General features: G+C 37.5%; 1 protein-coding gene across 1 annotated transcript in view; it reads left to right on the top strand.

Moving 5' to 3' along the window:
• atrnl1b (attractin-like 1b) overlaps positions 1 to 15,185 on the top strand; it is a 65,335-nt gene that overhangs the window by 30,024 nt on the left and 20,126 nt on the right. Inside the window, exons 21-26 of the mRNA XM_030754822.1 lie at positions 2,175 to 2,227; positions 3,737 to 3,831; positions 4,075 to 4,153; positions 5,931 to 6,088; positions 8,690 to 8,751; positions 13,073 to 13,151. Coding sequence (XP_030610682.1) covers positions 2,175 to 2,227; positions 3,737 to 3,831; positions 4,075 to 4,153; positions 5,931 to 6,088; positions 8,690 to 8,751; positions 13,073 to 13,151 — 526 coding nt within the window. The remainder of the gene's footprint in view (positions 1 to 2,174; positions 2,228 to 3,736; positions 3,832 to 4,074; positions 4,154 to 5,930; positions 6,089 to 8,689; positions 8,752 to 13,072; positions 13,152 to 15,185) is intronic.

The raw sequence follows: 15,185 nt of genomic DNA, 5'->3' as shown, positions 1-15,185 counted from the left end.
CGAACTAGCTGGCAAGATGACTCCAGGAGCCTGGGAGAAGAGGAATATTCCAGCATGATAGCGATTCACAGCACATGGACCAAATTATGTAAGAGTTTCTCAAAATGAATAAAATGAAAAGTGTAACCTGGTAAATTGTGTCATCTGATGCGGATCAAACAGAACACCTTTTGTGGTATTTCAAAGACATTGGTAAAACAACACAACCCCTCCAGCAAAGGGCCGGCTGGCAGAAATTATCATTGAAGAATGGCAAGACATGCATCCTCCATGCCAAGAACAATTAAGTCTGTCATAATATAGATGGAGATGCACATATATTTCAATTTCAGTGATTAAAAGTCTTTTTTTTCACTGGCTTTCTTTTGTACCGTTTATTTGATATAGTAAACGTAACCTTTTTAATTTTAAATAAAAGCAACCATTGTAAGTTCCTTTTTTGAATCACTTGAATTTTAAGTGATACTGCACAAGGGTGTACTCACTTCTGTTGTATAGCGTACTTCTGAATGCCTGAGAGTAGTCAGCAGCTACAGTAAGATGTGACATCTAAAGCTGTTCTCAAATCAAAGCTGTTCTGTAATAGCTTCACATTTTTTTAAGCACTTTTCTAAATTCTGACAGTGAATTATAGTTCTCTCTGGTGATATTTAACACGCCGAATGACGTCTGTTGACCTTCCCCCTGCTTATGACATTTTTTGCATAGTACCTTCGGTGGTGATGGCGTCTGTCTTGCAACTCCAAAATGCTGCAAAACAGCCAGTGTCAAATTATTTTTAGAGACAGAGTCATCCTCATGCAGTGTAACGTAACTAACAGCCGCCTCCTCCTCAGTGGCATTCGTGTCTCTCAGTTGGCTTGATCCGCTCCGTTCCCTCCTTCGTTTGCCGTCCGCTCTGACTCCTCGACACCGCCTCTGATATTCCCATTCTCACAAGTTTAATTTGTTGCCTGCAAGATGAAACAACTGTAAAGTACAATCAGTGTGATAATGGGTAATCTTTAAATTAACACACAAATTTTCACCTCATTTGTGCGCTTCTAGCACATGTGTGGTGTTCCTCAACCGGTTCATGAGGTAAATTACTTAAGAGTGATGACAGTGAAGTTCAGAGTGAACTGTTAAATGCATATACGTGCATTGAGAGGCGGAGTGGAGAGATGCAGTCCAGTGAACATTGCCATATGTTCCTCTCTCATTACGGGGCTTTAGAAAGCAACGAGCCTGATAAACTCGTGCGCACACATACACTCAGAGCGGTTGATGGCATTCTGTGGATGTTAACAAATTAATTTGCTTGGCAGCGCTTCATTTAAAAGTCAGACTGTTGTTGGCTCATGCTGCAACATCCCTGTTGTGCAAAAACTGCTCACTAAACTGTTGTGGTTTTAGCAGACTACACAACCTTCCAAGACATAATAAACTTATATATTGTCTTCAGAAAAAAAAAAAAAAAGATAGTGTTGACTCTACTTTGCAGCCACACTTTTTTTTTTTCTCCCTGAAGTATCAGACACAAGGAGTTGCACTTAACAGCATATGAAACAAAGATATTTTTTCATTTCATTTTCTAAAACACCCTATGAATTATAGGTGGAATTAACCATTTAGTTCTTTAGCCTGTGAATATTGTTACTATGTTCAGCCTCAGCACTGATTATCACATCTGAATTTTTAAAACATTGGTTAATAAACCTAGTCCATTTTGAACTTTCAATTCCCTGCTTACTACCTGTAAAACTCTTATCTGGCTTTATTCCATGAGGAGGATTCCCCCTTGATCACCGGTTATTCTCAGTTAAAGATTATACTTCTTAAATAATCAAGTAAGAACTCAAACTGTGCTGTTTGTGCTCCGAGGACTTTAAGGGTTTAAACCTGATCACAGAGCTCTGTGCGCTGTGATCAAGTGGAATGTAAAGTTTTGTGCGTGTGACTGTGTTACTTTGATAAACAAAATTGGGGGGCGGAAAGAAAAATCTAATTAACTTTTGCAAACTATCAGATTATTTCCTCTTTGTCAAAAGTAAGAGACTTGATGAGGCGCCAACAGCAGGAGCTAATGCGCTGGCACTTGGCATACACTGCTTCTGATAAGAGGCATTCTTGCTCTCAATCTGTTCGCGCTCTTCTTCATCTTGTACTCTCCTCTCTGTTTTTCTTCGCTGCAGATGTGACTCAGAAAACCGTTACCTTGGCAATCCACTCAGAGGAACCTGTTACTGTGAGTAATTCTCCACTGGACAGCTACTTGCTGGAGAGACAGCTCATATGCACTCACTCACATAAACACACACCTTTATTATTCTTGGCAATTCTCTCTCTCTCTGTCTCTCTCACCCCCCCCCCCCCCCCCCTCCTTCCACTTCCACTCTTCCGCCCAGGGCAGATGGAGCATTTTAGCACTTTGGCACCAGGGGCGCTTGTTCGGTGACAGAATGACTTGTCGTGAAAATGTCAAGTGCATCAGAGGGAGTGAGTGATTGAGCTAATCAAGGAGACGGAGGAGTAAAAATTCTCCACTTGTCTACTCACTCAATCACGCACCTACTCATTTATTCATTTAGAAAGTTGACTAAATGATAGTTTGACTTGTTAAGTAAAAGGAAAATCTATCAGTGCGCATCATGGAATAGGAACTAAAATGACACAAAGCTGACACCGGGCGCTGAGTGCTAGCACATCTGTGCCTTTGTTCCTGTCTATACTGTATACGTCGGTGTTTGTGCTTTGTGCGTTTATTTGCATGATGTCGTGTCCTTCACGGTGCTGCAGCACTTAGTGATTTGTTATCTGCTTTTCAGCACTCTGCTACTGACAACAGAGCCTTCGCCAAGGTTTTGTCCCTTTTTTTGAAATGCCACAGCCTGACAACAGGCTCAGTGAGGGGAAGAGAGGAACCTAAAACCCTGAAGCTTGTTTTAACCTCTGGACACCACTGGGACTTGTTCTTGAGCTTAGCTGTGCACTATTGTAAACGTCGTAGTCCTCACTATCCAAAAGGCCACTGAGCATAAATTAACACTATGAACTCATGTGACATTATGCAGCTACTTTGCAGTGTGTAGTTCTCACTGTAACTGAAAAATGTGATCTTTAATTATATTATCCCCCAAACCCATTTGCAGATTTAAAACCATTTGACTGTAAATTTGCATAAAGTTTTATTTATTTTAAATGAGAAGTCAGGTCTTCAGGAAGCCTATTTAACTTAAATAAGAAATATTCACCCAGGTAGCTTTACAGGACAACTCAGACTCTGGCTGATAAATTATGTAATTTGTAATTTATGTGCCTTAAATCAGCTCCTGAAAATTCAATCATTTACTCATGCCCATGCAAACCCTCACCAAAAAATATATATTAAAAATTAAACAAACAAAAAAACCCTAAACTGCGGTACAGATTTGAGAGGACCAATTCAATAATGTATGTATAAAAAAAGAAATAATTTAGCATTACTAGTAAACCCATATGTGACAGTTCATTAATAATGAAAACCTTCATTAATCACTGGCGAAGATTATTTACTCTCAGGGTCAGGTTAATCTATTAGTTCTGTTCTTGATTGCAGTGATCAGATTTTTTCTGCATCCTTATGCGCTCATGGAAGCCTGCGGTGGTAGAGCTACATTTGCCAACTAAGTTCTTAATGAAGCTGTCACTTCCGTATGATATACGGGACATAGGATGGCGTTTGAGTAATTCCTTTCCCGTCTGGTTTTCTAAACAGACAATCTCCTGATTGACTACCAGTTCACCTTCAGTCTCATCCAGGAGGATGATAATCACTACACTGCCATAAACTTTATGGCCTCACCTGAGCAGGTAACTACTTCAAGAATAGTTTTCAGCGAGTCAGCAGGAACGGTGTTAAAGTTGACATGAGTGCAGCACAACTTGAATTGTTTTGACGATTAGAAACAACGAGCCTGACACTGTTCCTAAAAGTCATTGAATTTCAAAATCTTTAATCGAATTTTGTAATGTAATGTTGTAAAGTGTGCAGTATTCTGAGTTTCTCTTATATTTAGCTGATTGCATTAATGGATTTATGTTCTTCATCTAAAGGCAAACAAGAACTTGGAAATGTCCATTAATGCATCCAACAACTTCAACCTTAACATCACGTGGTCGGTGGGCTCAACAGGTACTTGTACTTTTGTGTGTGTGTGTGTGTGTGTGTGTGTGTGTGTGTGTGTGTGTGTGTGTGTGTGTGTGTGTGTGTCATCAATACCTGACCTGAAAGGTCACTAATGGTATTGGTTATTCTCAGTTAAAGTTATCTGAATTGTAAAACTAGGGGAAATCTCTTACGGGTGAAGCCATATTTGGACATTATAAACATTTACACCTAAATATATATAACATTTTCTTAGCATTCGAAGGTCAGCAAAGCCAGTATTCAAATGAACAACAATTTTCCACTCGTTTCTATCCGCACAAACTCAGGCTGATTAGATATACTTAGATATTTATTCTCAAGTGTCTGTCATAAAAGGCTCCCATTGGATCTACGTTCACAATATTCAATGAAATAATGACAAAGATGCGATTCAAATTGAGCCTAATTACAAAACAAAACCCTTATTTAATCAGTTTCATTCATTTTTTAAAATTGTGTGTAATAACAAATGTGATTAATACCATACAATTTGCATTATTTTATAAATACGTGCATATATTTTTATTTACGTAATCATTTAGTTAGTCAGTATAAGCAATATAACAGGAGCAACAATGCACCTTCTTTTGTTAGTGTGTGCCGTGTCACTGTTGAATGGATATTATAGGTTCCCTGAGGAAAGACACCCAAGGACACTGCAGTCGTCCAGTGCCGCTGTTTATCTCTGGCCTCCCCTCCTCTCAAGTCATCTGCCACTTTCTCCTGTCCACACAGCCCTGACATTTTCTAGCCACTAAGACATGTTAACCTCCTGCACTCCTCGCCACTGCCTTAACCTTTTTGGAGTAGCGTCATTAATATTTGAAGTTGGTTCCCCTTTCTCCGCTAAGATATTGTGTCTCAGAAGGAACAGGACCCTCTTCACAATCGACAAGAGTGTGAAGCGCCTTTGGGTGGGGGGAGGAAAAGGGAAGGGAGGGGTGATTTCAATTAAGATAAACATGCTCACGTAGCCACAGTCAAGCTGTCATTTTCACTGCTTTTGTTTCAGAGCCATGGCTTGGAATGTCAATGTTGAGAACCCACCGACATGAGGAAGAATAAGAAATGACTCGGAACGTTTAGATAGATGGAAGATAGTTTTTTTTTTTTTTTTTTTTTTTTTTTTTTTTTTTTTTTTAAGGAGTTTTAGTACAGAATGTGTTTATATTGATTTTTGTGATTGATATCGAGAAGTTTGTATAAATAAGACACTTCTAAAATTTCCACTTTAGTGTTTACCATGCAGAGTTTTATTTAAGGGCCATTACATCATCCCCTTTTAAAATGCTAATACCCCAATAACAAAAAAAAAAAGGGGGGAAAAATGAACACAAACAAGAATTTATGATTAGTGACAGTTGATAGGAGCAGTCTTTTTCTACCCCATGCAGGCTGCATCTCCCCCAGTTACATTAAGAGCATTGAGACCCTCTTGGAAACCTTTTCACTACATCCAAAAATATTGTTGATATTTGCACTTAAAATGTTTTAGGTTAGCAAAAAAGAAAATAATTGTTTTAAATAAATAAATAAATAATGACAGCTTTCCAGTTAATGCAGTCCAAATGGGGGCGTGTCGCATGATTTATCTCACAACATAAAGCACCTTGAGGTGACTGTTGTGATTTGGCACTATATGAATAAAATTGAGTTGAATTGAATCATCTACTGTGTCCGTTGAGCTCAGCGTCTGCATGTAGGTGCACTTTCTGTGCGTCGGATGATTAAAATTCTAAACATGAACTCTGTAACTCTACAGCTGGAACCATCTCTGGAGAGGAGGTGCCCATCGTGTCCAAAACAAACATCAAGGAATACAGAGACAGTTTCTCATGTGAGAAGTTCACCTTTAGAAGCAACCCTAACATTACTTTTTATGTCTACGTCAGTAACTTCTCATGGCCCATCAAGATCCAGGTAAGAACTGTGACCTTCATAATGAAACAGTGAGCTAATCTTGTCTTCTATGTTTTGATTGTTTTCAAAATTCTAAAAATATGTACAGTATGTATGAATTCATCTATAAAGGTCACATTAAGAAATAAGAGGTTCCAATCCACCATCCACAAAGAGAGCAGGCATCTTTGCACATGCAGAGCTCCATTGTCGCTCAGGGTGATTTCAAGTGCACTCCATTGTAATTACACCTTCAATGAACGCGCGTGCATTGGTGCACAGCTGCTTTTTAGCAGACAAAGGCGAAGCATTGTTTAAAATTTTTTTTTTACCCCTCTCTCGGAATGGATGCAGTAGAGGTTTTGATTGGCGGACCTCGTGAACGTGCAGCACTGAAAGATGTAGTCCATTTGCTTTTATTCTATTTTGGGTTTGCGGAAAACAACAAGATCTAGTAAGTGAGTGATGGGCAGGTTTTCAGTGTAAGGAAAACTGAAGTCACGGGAGAAGACTCGGCCGGCACACACAGACACTGCTTTTTGAGCTGTGATTTTGACATTTGACAAATATGGTTTTTTATCTTACAAGTTGACTAAACTTAACATCAGATTCATTTCATGGAAGTTGACTAAACTTGTCCATTAATTTTCCATTTGCTGAAAAAAAAAAAAAAAAGAATCATCTCAAAAGTTGGTATATGCTATCAATGGTAGCTTTTAAGCTCATTCTCTTGTCAGGATCATGCTAAGTTTGATATACAGTACTCTAGTACTATAATATGAAGGATGTCACTCATACAAACTGCTACAATTAACACTTGACTCTGATATTACTAAGAAATTTAATACAATGAGATAACAATTGTCATCCCCAAAATATCACACAATATCCATTTTGCTAATTAGCCCACTCCCAAATATTGATTTTTATATTCCATCCTACAATTTCACATGGTAGATGAGTAGACCACCTTGGGGTAATAATATCTTTGGGGTCAATCCATCTTTGGAGGTGGCCCGGTAATAGTTTTCTATTAGATTTCCCAGCCAACAGTTGCTTATTTATTATGGACTAGCCTGGGCTGTTAAAGCAAATAGCTTCTGTAACAGGATAAGGTCTCTCTTTCTTTGCTTGACTTCATGATGCATGGATGATATTGTAGACCTGGATGAGATAGGACAGGATTTCTACTTATGAGGGTTTGCATTTATGGTCCAAATACATAAAGAAAGCATTTAAATATAGATTTAGATTGTAAAGCGCAGCATTCATGGAGGGAGAATTTTGTCACCTAATCGTGTGTCAGCTTGCTCCTCCATGTGATAAAAGTCCAGTTGTAATAGAAGAATGCTCTCAGATGATCAAATTGATTGGCTGAGATAGATGAATTGAAATTGAATTAACCCGGCACATATTGCTTTGACCTCATTTTGTGTGAAAAGCAAGTTTATAAGCACTAAATAGACACGTTCAATTTATTTAAAAGCCAGCTAACATCTGTGCACAGTGTGCTTCTGAGTCACGTTAGCCATGTCAGTAAGCATCTTATTTCAGATCAGTGATTCTCATTTTCTACTTAATAGGGTTGGAAAAAGTCAAAGGTGGCAGAAGTTTGGGGGTTGGTGAAGTTGTCATTAAAGAATATTAGCCCAGTGACTCTGTTATGCTATATAATCATTAACATACCCCTTCCTCCCTCCTGACAAAGCCAAATATTCAGTTACCTCCAGGCTTTCAGTACAGTCTAGAATTACCTACAATAATAAATCAATGCGTAGATTCTGTTTTAGCCAAATGTAAGTGCCTGTATATCTGTGCTTTTTTTTTTTGTTTTTAAACATCAGATTCATTTCATTCTAAAATGAACATTCAAAGCAACAAATATGATGCAAATAATCCACCTCTAAAAGCACAATTTGTGCCCTATTACCCAACCCAACGTGTTGCTGATCAGGGGCTCAATACTGCTCCGGATGACGTTGTGTGTGTTTGTCTAAATGCTTTCAGGGTAGAATGCTTTCAAAGCATCTATAGTAGATAATGACTCGTCACAATGATGTGGCCTGTTATATATGATTTAGCTGCCAGGAGTGTGCGTAATCTCTCTGTTAAGATGAAACATATTTCTGATGAAACGTCATTCACTGCCATGTTGCCTTTTGGACACATCAGCTATGTTAGAGATACAGTGTGTTCTTTTCAGTGGTAGATGTTTTTTTTCTGGTTAAGTTCTGATATAAAAACAAAAAAAATTTTGTTGTTGTTTTTTTTTTTTGTTTTTTTTAATTGTGAAATTTTGTATTTATTTTTATTTACGCATCTGGAAAGAAAATCTTTAAAAAAAAAAAAAAAAAGGGGGATCTATTCATGTTCATGTTGATGTTCTTAAATACAATGGGATACACATGGGTCAGGTCCTAACTATCTATTATCTGCTTGAGGTACTTGAAGTTCTGAAAATGAAATGATGTACTTGCATTCAAAATACTTGAGCATTAAGCTTAAGGCACATTTACAAATTTAGTTTAAAACTGTAAATATGAAACATTAAAATTATCACACATATTCGTGCTTTTTGACTAATAGTAAATCATTGCTTATTGCCTTCTTTCCATCCACTAGATTGCCTTCTCCCAGCACAACAGTATTATGGACCTTGTCCAGTTCTTTGTTACATTTTTCAGGTAAGTGTGTCAGTTTTTTTTTAAATTTTTTAACCTATGCACTCATTCATTTCTTTTGGGGCCCAGTAACAGCGCCCTAGAGATTAGTTGGTGACCACTCAGCAACAGCTGGTCTGTAAATCAAATATGTAAAATGCATATAAAAACAGAAAGCTTTACTTTGAAAAATAAAGCCTAAATAGTGCAAAGACGGCATACATTTTTTGAACATTTAATGTTTTTCAAATATATGTTTCATACTGTGAAAGACTGCTTGGACAGTTTAGGAGTTGCCAACGTAAAGTTGCCAAAAAAAAAAAAAAAAGGTGGATTTCTTCTAGCATACATAACATCATGAAAAGATTAAGAGAAATCTGTAAGCCGCGGATAAGGCAGAAAACTAATATTGAATAACGGTGATCTTCATGCCCTTAAGCAGCACTGTATTTAATAACACTTCTGAAAACCTTTCTCAGTGAACACACTCAGCTGCTGCCTGTTCACAAATGCAAGCTATACTGCTGTATATAATCAACATCCAGGGCTTGAGCTCTTTTAAAATGGACTTCAACAAAGTGAAATCCTGTGTTATGGTCTGACTGATCAACATTGTAGGCAGTGTGCATTCGCTGCACTAAAAAGGAAAGAAACCATTCGGCTTGTTATAAGTGCATAGTTCATAACCTAGTGTGGGTGAATGAATGTATTAGTGGCATTAGTGCACATGGCATTGTTAATTTTTATATCTGTGAAAGCGCCATTAATGCCAACCTATATATTTTAGGGTTATGCTGCCATGCAGCATCTTTTTCAGGGAAATCCTCCTTTGTTTAGCCTGCCAGACCACAACCTGGTACATATATTAGCAGCAGCACAGCAGCCAGCTCAGTAGAAAGTCTTGGTTTTAACCTTGCCCTCTGCAGCCCACGCCTGTCACTCACTGAAAGCACTGGAGACATTATGAAATGAACAATACAACAAAGGAGGCCCGACTGCATGTAAAGCATTTCACTGTAAAACTATAGCAGCTGGGCTTCTCAGTTCCCAAAAGCTTACAGAGTGTTGTTTAACAAGATGATCAGATGCTACGCAGCGCAGCTGTAAATATTGTCATTGATCTTTTTTTGAAACTTGTTTTTGTAATGGATAAATATCAGTGTTAAATAATTTGTAAATCCTCACATTCTGCTTTCTTTAATTTTTGACCCAATTATTTGGAAACAGGCCTGTAAGTGTTCTTCAGTCAGGAAACATTATCCACCATCTCGTCATTCTCAGCTCGTGTCTCTTGGGCCTTACTGAGTTATGTGAGCCCGTTAGGCCAGTTCTGCTAACCAAGTACATGTAAATGCTTCTTGTGTCTTCAAGGTAGCAATTTTCCTTTTTCAAGTGCCAAATGAACTGCCAGTAGCAATTTAAATAGGTGCATATTTCTATGAAAGTGCCATCTAAATAGAAGGTGTGGGCGATCAAGATATGAGGGCTGTTAATGATTTTTCGTCCAGAGTGCTGCGATGGAAGTCTTTCATCATTGAAATGTTTAAAAGGAGTAAATTGGGGTGTCTCAAAGGCACATCAAAGTCTGAATAAGTTAAGAGGATGTGAGTATAATTGCAAAATTTATACTGTAAGTTATCCTAAATATTGCTATCTTTGAAAAGCTTCAGAAGCTGTTCCCGCATAAAGTCTTCTTTGCCATAGCCATATATGTGTGGTTCTGCGCTTCATTAATCCCCAGTGCATTGCAGCCCAGTAGGACTGATCTTCCACTTCTGTTTTGTTGGGGTCAATAACTTTTATTCACAACAGTGATAGTTGCAACAGTGATACATTCATTTTTAAAAAAAAAAAAATTTTGAACGTGTGCTGCTCAGAGTAGCTAATGGACTAACAAAACATCTGTAGGTTTCATGGAGGGAATAGAAGACCGTCTTTGCCTGAGGCACCTGCCCATCATTACACAATCCACAATAACTTTCCCGTAAAGCTGTCACACTAGCAGTGATCCTCTGCTTCCAATGTGTCACATTACAGTTCAATAGCCAAATTCAAGAATCCTTGGAAGGAAATGGGAGAAGGGCAGGGCTTATTTTATCTAGAATGTATCCAACAGCTACTGACGTCTTTTGCACATAAAACTATTTTGCCAGGTTTGCAACATGGACACAAAGCAGCTTCAGTTTGGGCTTTCTTTTTGCTGTGTCAGTATTGGTTTAAAAACAGTTTGTCCTTTCTAAATTCAAAGTCAGTGCCAGAATTTATTTTATGTTGTTAGGTAGCTTATATATAAATAAAATTGAATTGAATTGAATTGAATAATAATTCTATTGAGCCTTTGTCTATATCCTCTTACTCTTGTCCAGTATTTACTGACCTGTTAAAAAAAGTGAAAAACCTTGATGCAGTGACCAGCAGTGTGTGGTTTTTGGTTCTGAAGAGGGACGAAATCCACAGGAAACATAATCAGCTTGATGACAAAATGTCAAATCAGCCCACAGGGTTTCTAGGCCTCCTTGAATGAGAGGTAGAGGGTGAAGAAATGACAGCATGACTCTTCTTCAGCTGCCTTTTTCTGAGTTTATTCAGCTATTGCTTTACCATTTTTACTGCGAGCCTTTTCACACCTAGTATTTTTCCATTTTTTTCACATTTCTTCGTCATCTTACTTCATAAATAATACTTTATGTACATTGTAAACTAGTTAGCGTGATTGCTTTATGTTCTCATTGCTGTAGAAACTTTCTGATAGGATTCCTTGTTACGTTTCAGTTGGACTAACATAATGAAAGACTTCATTCTAATTCTGGATGTAAATATCCAGAAATAAAAGTTGACCATCTCGAATTTATAAGTGTAACAGATCAACCCATCACATATTCATAACTACTTGTAGGAATGTTTTTGCAGTCCTTTTATACCTTAGGAAGTGAGACCATAAACAATTGTCACATTTTTTTTTCCCAACAGCACAGCGATTTAACTTCTTTAATATATAAAATACAGACTGTGAAAGCTAAACATCTGTCAGGAAATACAGTAGTTGTCATTTCTGCCACATGAAAATCTCTTTCAGAACCTCACAACCTCCTTTTTCCCCACTCACTGTTATCTTCAAAGGTGTCTAAGATGGCTCAAGTACTTCTAAAAGAGTGAAACTTTTCAAAGCTTAAAATAAATTTCGTGTGTGACCGTGATATTTGAAACAGAGTTTCACCTTCAGTCAACGCCTAAATTTCACTTTACTTCTTTTTTTCTTTTTCTGTTATCGCTTTCTTCAAACATCCTGGCCAATGGATCTAGCAGGTGTGGTAATCTCAAGTTTACACATAAAACAAATTGGCCCATGATATCAGAGCTAGTTTTGTAGCTCTGATGAAATGTGCTTATTGGACCGGACTTCCCATTATAGAAATGTGACATGCCCCTGGAGTCAAGGTCTTACTGTTGTTATTGCAGCATTTCAAATCCAAACAGGCCTTTGTCCCTGCACATCAACACAGGTTTTATTTCAGTGATTAGAGAACAGCTAGAAGGAAATGAGGAAAGGCTTATTTGTTTTCAAGTGTATAACTGTTCAAATTTCAGATTATTTGAAGTAATTGATTCAATGCAATGTAAGCCAACACTAATACTTTATAAGAGCTTGGTTAGGTAAAAACTCAGTTTGCCACATGCTCTTAATAAAATAAATAAAAAAGTCTAAAATGTCCTTAGCAGATAATAAGCTTACATTTCATCTGTCATGGGGATAATGAAGTGGAAGCTCTCAATCAGTCATATTTTTCTATCCCAGTAGTGCTTGGACCTTGCTGAATTTCCCTTGACTAATGTGCTGTTGGATTATTAATTGAAGTAATCAGCCAAAATATTCAGTCTGCTGAGAAATGAAATATTCTTCCTCTTCAAATCATCTTCCCTGTTTTGTTAGGAGGAAACTTTGAAAATTCAGAGTTCAATGTCTGTCCTGTCAGGAGTTTAGTTATGTCAAAGCTGCGGACTCGTACTGTAAGAAATGCTCACAAAATTGAAAGAGGTCACCATTTTGCAAAATAGCTGAAAGTTGGACAGCCTCTTAGCTTACCCCAAAATCTTGAAACCAGGGAAAATGGCTTTGTCCAAGATGGTAAAGATTACTAAGAAATAAATGAGATGCGCTTTGTTGAGATACAAAAAAAAAAAAAAAAAAAAAGAAAAATTGTGGGGTATGACACAATGTGCTATTTGGTGCAGAGCAGGTATGTAAAGGGTTGTCTACTCTTTTGACTTAAAGAGAGCTATTGCTTCCTCACTTCTTGAAAAAATATAATTTTTTGCTAATATTGTTTCCTGTCTGTCAAAACAGTTGCTTTCTGTCACTACTCCTGGTGGCAGCGGTGGTGTGGAAGATCAAACAGACCTGCTGGGCGTCTCGACGAAGAGAAGTAAGTTGATGAAGCACACTGTGCTGACATGAATACACCTGACTAACAAATTGTGAATATCTGCAGCTGTTTGTTTATACAAAAGCCTTTGGGGTTTTAAGCCTACGTGGGATGATGATGACATGTAAGTTGTTAGAATAAATACACTTACTGGTTCTGTTCCAAATACTCTTCTTAGAGGCAGGATGACTTCTGCTTTGTAACTGCTGTTAAGTAAAATCCAAGAAAGAGGGCAGTATTTGTACTTTCTCTGCAAGGTGGTGTCTGAGATCAGATCTCAAGAGTTGTATGCAAGTTGGTGATGCTCTAGTACCAAAGGAGAGTTGAGCTCCATCACTGTGCTATTTTAAAATCAGTAGTTGGCACAGACTAGTAGAACCTGGTTTGAGTGTAAAAACTACTCATTTCTTCATATTTTGCAGTGAAAATGGGAAATTGGTGTAGCTATTTATTGCAACATGTACAAACATACATGGATATACATTATCAAGGCAAAATGAGAGTTTGTACAATTCTAATGAGCTTCAGAGTCCGTTTGGTATGACCACCTTTATTCTTCAATTAGCCTGGGTTTTTTTTCCCCCTATTTTTTAAGGACGTACCCTTCAGATAGTATTCATATGCTGTAGATATAGTTCTTTAGGCCTGCCACTTATTGTTTTGTACAGTTTCCTCAGAATTGTGAGGACACACTGCACACCATGCCGATATATCCCAAGTTTTGACTAATAGCTCTTTTGAATTACCTTACAGCTTTGTGCAAAAAATACTATTTTATGCCTGTCAAAACTGTGTTACCTTTGGCATTTTTTTTTTATAGATTTAACTGAAGAAATGGGAACAAATAATGTGCTTTATGACAGGCTGCAAGTAACAGAGAACCTAACATACAATATAAAATTGTAGATTTTGTATCGTTTCTCTGAAAATGGTCATGTAGAACGACTGGACTGAAAATGAGCAAAAAAGCAAATGTCTAAGTAAAAATTTGAAAGCCTTTAGAACTATTGCTCCAGATGCCAAAGTAATATTTGGAAGCAAACTATAAGAAAGTGAGGTGGCTCAAGACTTTTGCCCAGCACTGTATATATTCAGCTTGCACTTGGTGTCTAATAATTGTTGCTCTAATTGTGTCATTCTGGGAAACCATTGGCTTGTCTGTTCACTTGGCCTCCAGGGATAATGAACAGTTCTTTAGGGCTTATATTGCAGCCACTGGTGGCCATACCGCAGACTTTCCATTCTGTTCTCTGATTCACTTCATATACAAGTGAAAATAAAATAAAAATAGTAAATTAAAAATTCATTCTTTGTCAGATAATACACCATTATTACTAGACTGCATCTCCATGCAACCAAAGCCAGCGCGACTGGTTAAAAGTATTCTGGGTTTCATATGGAGACATCTGTCAAGAGGTGTTCTTTATGTTATGTAACAATATTTTTACTCTCTAACCATCATGACAGTATTTATGGTATCATATAATGCAATAATATTACATGTGACACATTCTCTGCACAGGTTTCACCCTAGAAAAAGCCTGCGAGGCCTTTGTCAGTTTCAAAATTTTAGAGAAAGCTATTTCTTAGTCCCAAAGCTGTCAGTCCTGTAATCTTACACCAACAACATCAGCCTTTAACATGTTTCCTGAGAACTGTCAAATACCGCCCAGGCAGCTTACAATGGCACAGTGCAAATTGGATTTGAAATTGCCACCGCCTTTATTGAGTAACACATGTTGATGAATGATTTTAAAATCTATGAGCTTTGTAAACAAGTACAAAGTTGCTGTTCTAATCTTTAGAATTAATAACTGTGGAAAAACATCAGCTGGAACCTTGTGTGCCTTCTGAATGCTCAGGTGCCACCATTTGGCTGATGATGTGCAGACTATAATGTTCTCAGCATGATGTTTAGTTCAGTTTTTAGAGGGCTTTAAGCTGACGATTTGATCATTTTTTTCAGAAATTTTTAAAGTATATTAATATAATATTTAACGTAAAGATAATTGTGATAAATTGTGAGTTTAAGTT

Source organism: Archocentrus centrarchus, chromosome 19 (assembly GCF_007364275.1).
Source record: "Archocentrus centrarchus isolate MPI-CPG fArcCen1 chromosome 19, fArcCen1, whole genome shotgun sequence".
NCBI lineage: Eukaryota > Metazoa > Chordata > Actinopteri > Cichliformes > Cichlidae > Archocentrus > Archocentrus centrarchus.
This window is presented reverse-complemented; position numbering and strand designations above follow the sequence as displayed.